This window comes from Erythrolamprus reginae, chromosome 2 (genome assembly GCF_031021105.1).
Source record: "Erythrolamprus reginae isolate rEryReg1 chromosome 2, rEryReg1.hap1, whole genome shotgun sequence".
Lineage (NCBI taxonomy): Eukaryota > Metazoa > Chordata > Lepidosauria > Squamata > Dipsadidae > Erythrolamprus > Erythrolamprus reginae.
The window spans coordinates 26,080,614-26,086,613 of record NC_091951.1 but is presented as its reverse complement, the minus strand read 5'-3'; the positions used below and the strand labels follow the sequence as shown (position 1 = coordinate 26,086,613).

At 41.2% G+C, this 6,000-nt stretch overlaps 1 protein-coding gene across 2 annotated transcripts in view; it reads right to left on the bottom strand.

Moving 5' to 3' along the window:
• Window positions 1-218: 218 nt before the first annotated feature.
• Window positions 219-6,000, bottom strand: part of LOC139160063 (zinc finger protein 850-like) — a 31,647-nt gene continuing 25,865 nt past the window's right edge. Inside the window, exon 3 of one of the 2 annotated variants that reach the window (XM_070737592.1) lies at window positions 219-3,401. In XM_070737592.1, the coding sequence (XP_070593693.1) occupies window positions 1,462-3,401 (1,940 nt within the window). In that variant the 3' untranslated portion in view covers window positions 219-1,461. Of the gene's footprint in view, window positions 4,306-6,000 lie in introns of both variants that reach the window. The other variant, XM_070737590.1, reaches the window with a different exon arrangement.

The window sequence follows — 6,000 nt, the reverse complement described above, 5'->3', positions numbered from 1 at the left end:
GCTCCGCTCCCCAGCTGGGAAGCGGAGCTAGGGAGTCCCCAAGCGCGCGCGCACCCCAGGCGCGAGCAACGGGGTGGGCGGGCGAAGGGCGGGCGGCAGTGGAAGCAAAAACACCATCTGCGCACGCGCAGATGGTGTTTTTACTTCCGCACCGCTACTTCGTTAAAAATCGATCATCGCGTGGGGTCCTGGAACGGAACCCTCGCGATGATCGAGGGTTCACTGTATTCACCATTGCTTATCATGCAAATTTCTTCTTGTACTTCTTAATCTTAGGCCTTCCTCCTTATTTTCCTCAATTTATATTTTAACTGCTTCTTTTTTAGTCTGCCCTTTCCAAATCCCCTAACTTTCTAACATCTTTCTTCTTTTTATATCTCCTTTCCAATTTTATTGTCTTTTTAGTATCACATTCTCTGTATTTTAAAAATTTCTGACCTTATCACTACATTTCCATCGGTTAACAACATTCTAAAATCTCCACATTGAAAAGTCCCATTTATAAAATTTGTAAAATGTATAGTCTTATACAGAGACCTTTATAAGTAATAAATACACAAATCTTATAACAATATCTATCATTACCTAACTCCTTTTCAATCTGTTTCATTTCTCTTCATATTTTTATTCATCAGAACTTAATTTCAAACCAACATATAAAATATACATTCTTATATAAAACCCTTTGCAAATAATAGTTATGCAAGTCTTATAATATTCCAAATTACATCTATAGTTTTCTAAATCTTTTTCAACATTAACTCAATTTATAAGAGCAAATCTTATAAAGAACCTCAAAATTTGATTCAATCCAACATATACCAATTTAACCTAAATGTATTAATTTATATAACACTTCTTGACATACTAATTATGTTGATTATACTTATCTACACTCATATTGTTAACACAATTGTAATAGGAAGGAAAAGAGAAATCTCATCAAGGATCACTCATCAATTCTCTTTTGAACTCTCCCAAATTCCATTTCTTATACAATGGTACCTCTACCTAAGAATGCCTCTACTTACAAACTTTTCTAGATAAGAACTTTTCAAGATTTTTTTTGCCTCTTCTGTTCTTTCTGTTCTGTTTCCTTTTCATCTGTTCAGCCTCCTTGGTTTTCTTTTATTTCATCTTCCATTTCGCTCATCATGTATTCCATATAACCTTTATATGCCAAATTCATTTCTACTTTCTTTTCACCAGTGGTTCCAGGAAACAATTTTTAATCCCTTCATGTCTGGTGTATGACAAGACTGGAATTACGACTGAAACCTTTCTCACAATAAGGAGATTCAAAGGGTTTCTCTCCTGTGCGAGTCCTCTGGTGTTTCACCAGGCTGGAATTATCACTAAAACTATTTTTGTTTGTATGTATGTATGTATGTATGTATGTATGTATGTATGTATGTATGTATTATTAGATTTCTATGCTGCTCTTTTTGTAGCGACTCCTTTTCAACAATCAGGACATTCAAAGGGTTTCTTTCCTGTGTGAGTCCTCTGGTGTTTTACCAGGTAGGAACTCAGACTAAAACATTTCCCACAGTCAGGACATTCAAAGGGTTTCTCTCCTGTGTGAGTCCACTGGTGTTTCATGAGGTTGGAACTATCACTAAAACCTTTTCGACAGTCAGGACATTCAAAGGGTTTTTCTCCTCTGTGAGTCCTCTGGTGTTTAATCAGTTCAGAACTCTGGCTAAATCTTTTCCCACAGTAAGGACATTCAAAGGGTTTCTCTCCTGTGTGAGTCCGCTGATGTTTCACCAAGCTGGAATTCACACTAAACCCTTTCCCACAGTCAGGACATTCAAAGGGTTTCTCTCCTGTATGAATCCTCTGATGTGTCACCAGACTGGAACTATGACTAAAACTTTTCCCGCAGTCAGGACATTCAAAGGGTTTCTCTCCTGTATGAGTCCTCTTATGTTGCAACAGGCTGGAATTCTGACTAAAACTTTTCCCACAGTCAGGACAGTCAAAGGGCTTTTCTCCTGTATGAGTCCTCTGGTGTGTCACCAGGCTGGAACTATCACTAAAACTTTTCCCACACTCAGTACATTCAAAGGGTTTCTCTCCTGTGTGAGTCCTCTGGTGTTTCACCAGGCTGGAACTAATACTAAAACTTTTCCCACAGTCAAGACATTCAAAGGGTTTTTCTCCTGTGTGAGTCCTTTGGTGTAGCACAAGGCTGGAATTACAGCTGAAACCTTTCCCACAGTCAGGACATTCAAAGGGTTTCTCTCCTGTATGAGTCCTCTGGTGTCTCACCAGGTCGGAATTTTGACTAAAACTTTTCCCACAGTCAGGACATTCAAAGGGTTTCTCTCCTGTGTGAGTCCTCTTATGTTTCAAAAGGCTAGAACTATCACTAAAACCTTTCCCGCAGTCAGGACATTCAAAAGGTTTCTCTCCTGTGTGAATCCTCTTATGTTTCAAAAGACTCGAACCATCACTAAAACTTTTACTACAGTCAAGACATTCAAAGGGTTTCTCTCCTGTGTGAGTCCTCTGGTGTTTCACGAGGTAGGAACTCAGACTAAAACATTTCCCACAGTCGGGACATTCAAAGGGTTTTTCTCCTGTGTGAGTCCTCTGGTGTTGCATCAGGCTGGAATTATGACTAAAATGTTTCCCACAGTCAGGACATTTAAAGGGTTTCTCTCCTGTGTGAGTCCTCTGGTGTTGTACCAGGCTGGAATTACGACTGAAACCTTTCCCACAGTCAGGACATTCAAAGTGTTTTTCTCCTGTGTGAGTCCTCTGGTGTCGCACAAGGTGGGAATTATGACTAAAGCTTTTCGCACAGTCAGGACATTCAAAGGGTTTCTCTCCTGTGTGAGTCCTCTGGTGCATCACCAAGCTGGAATTCTGACTAAAACCTTTCCCACAGTAAGAACATTCAAAGGGTTTCTCTCCTGTGTGAGTCCTCTTGTGTTTCACCAGGCTGGAATTTTCACTAAAACTTTTTCCACAATCAGGACATTCGAAGGGTTTCTCTCCTGTGTGAGTCCTCTGGTGTGTCACCAGGCTAGAACTATCACTAAAACTTTTTCCACAGTCAGGACATTCAAAGGGTTTCTCTCCTGTGTGAGTCCTCTGGTGTTTCACCAGGCTGGAATTCTGACTAAAACTTTTCCCACAGTAAAGACATTCAAACGGCTTCTCTCCTGTGTGAGTCCTCTGGTGTGTCACCAGGCTAGAACTATTGCTAAAACATTTCTCACAGTCAAGACATTCAAAGGGTTTCTCTCCTGTGTGAGTCCTCTGGTGTTGCACTAGGCTGGAATTGCAACTGAAACCTTTCCCACAGTCAGGGCATTCAAAGGGTTTTTCTCCTGTGTGAGTCCTCTTGTGTTGCACCAGCTTGGAATTATGACTAAAACTTTTCCCACAGTCTGGACATTCAAATGGTTTCTTTCCTGTGTGAGTCCTCTTGTGTTCCACCACCTTGGAACTCTGACTAAAACTTTTCCCACAGTCTGGACATTCAAATGGTTTCTCTCCTGTGTGAGTCCCTTGGTGTTTCATGACTGAAATTAATTTTTTTACATACTCAGCACATTCAAATGTTTTCTCTTCTTTGCGAGTCGGGTAGTTCAGCAGACTGGAATTCTCTCTTTGAAATATTTCTCACAGAAAAGGCTGTTCAAATCCTTTTATTCTAGTGTATGTCTTTTATTGTCTCATGACCTGAGAATTTCTAAAGAAACATTTACACAACCTGCACAGTCATATGTTTTCTCTTTCATGTGTGTCTTCTGGTATTACACCATGTTGCCATGCTCACTAAAGTACTTAGCACATTGGGAGCACTTTTGTGACTTCCCTCTTATGTGGTTGCTTCCGTGAATCACAAGGGAGCTGTTCTGACCAGTTTTTGCTACGTTGAGATAATGTGTATGGCTTTTCTCCTGTCTAGCTCCTTGTTAAATAAACAGCTGTGATTTGCAACCTCTTCTTTTTCCACAATAGGCAAATTTATGTTGCTTTTCCAAAGCTGAGGTCACCAGAAATATGGATAATGCTTTGTTTAGTGTTGTTTTCATTCAAGCCGTTTTCTTCCTCACAGGGAGAAGCCTGCGTTCCTGTCTGCTCTAAGTGACTTTACTATTGGCCTTTTCCTCCCCACTGACTTCCAGATATTTCCCTCTTTTGCTGATTGAAAAATAATCTCCTTTGACTTTTCATGTAACATTTCCTTGAGTTCTGCATAATCTGCTTATTCGAGCTTGAAATCTTTCTTGTTTTTCTCTCTCTTGTCTAACAGCTGCTGGAAGAGGAGGAGAATTGTATGGTTATCTGAAAGAAATGGAAAATAATTTGATTTATCTGTAAGATTCAAAGAAAAATAGAACTTTAATTGTTTATAAAGTAGTTAGAGATGATGGGAAAAAAGAAAAAAAAGTATATATAATAAAAAAGCAAATATTCCCCAATACTAATCACTTACATAATTTATGATTCATAGAAGACTAGCTAGATCCATGTTCAAATATCCATTCAAATTCAATTGTTTAATTGGGTCAATCAAGAATTCTTAGCAATGCAAAGAACAATCATCAAATATATATTTAAGTGCTGGGGATAGATTATATAATTGTAGGCATAATTCCCTCTAAGCTGAGCAGTGAGCAATCGCTCACTTAAAAATCATCATCAACTCAGAGTTTTCCAAACCTGCCCAGAAGCCGAGAGGGAAAGAGTGAGAGGGAAGGAGAGAGAGAGGAAGAGAGAGAAACAGATAGAAAAAAGAGAGGAAGAAAAAGAAAAAGAATGGGAGTAAGGAAGAGAGAAAGAAAATCAAAATCTAGTTTGAAACTAGCTCAACTATTTAAGTGGCATTTTGATATTGATAGAGTTGCCCTATTATGAGCTCACTGTTATAGACAGTATTTTATTTTGAAATTCTCTGAGGCAAAAGAGGGTGGGTTTTTTATTTGTTTGTTTGTTTGTTTATTTATTTATTATTTCTGTGCCGCCCAGTCCCAAAGGGACTGCCGCTCAGACACTATACTTTTCCGCCCACCCCAAAAAAAATTAGAGGGAACACTGATTGTAGGTACTGTTTTTCCCCAAATATAAGACCGGGGACCAACTTGTGTTTGGACGCAAAATGGGGGTGGCAGGGAGGGTGGAGCAGAGTGGCGCAGGGGTGGGGCGTGAGACAGGTGGAGTTTGGCAGCTCTGTGTGTCTCTGGCTGGTCTCTTTACAGAAAAAAGCTTTGCATGGTACAGAGACTATTCTCACTGCAAGGAGTTTTTAATTGCTTGTCCTAATGGGAAGAGTTTCTGTATTTTGCAAGCTTTTATTTCCTAAAAAGACCAGCCAAAAGACACAGAGAGCTGCCAAAGTCAAGTACCGGTGAGATGCCTGTCTTGCAGTGCGATGTGCTCTGTCGTGTTCCTGGTGTTGTGTCCCCTGACCCAGCTCCAGCTCTCGATTGAAATCGTAGGAGGAAGAAACTCTTGATGGCTGCTTGAGGAAGAGCTGACAGCCAAAATTCTAGCTGAGCTCAGTGGCAGGAACAGCTGGTTATGCACTGCCTTGTCCCCCTCTCTCTCACATGTCTCTCTCTCTCTCTCTCTCTCTCTCGGCAGGGAGGAGGGGGAAGCGTGCATGTAAGACAAAGCACCAGAAGGAACCTTTTGGCTGGCTGAAAGAAAAGATACGGAAGCGCAGCTTAGCACAACCAGAAGATTGGCTTTCAGCTCAGCTTTCTTACCCAGCCTGCGAGAGTGTCTCCCCTCCACGAGATCCAGAGTCGGAGGAGGATCAGTGTCCTGCAGGCCGTTAAAATGCACCGCCCTTGCCTTCATCCTCCATCTGAAGGAGACAGGTGGTGGATGAAGAGGCCTGAGCCGTCGAGCAAGCAGGAGGCATTTCAAACTGATGTAGGCAGAGCCCAGATGAGCGCAGGGCTTGAGAAGCAGATGTCCCTGTCGCCCTCCCTTTTGGCTCTGCCTCTTGCCTCTGTCTCCCTCACTTGCTAGACT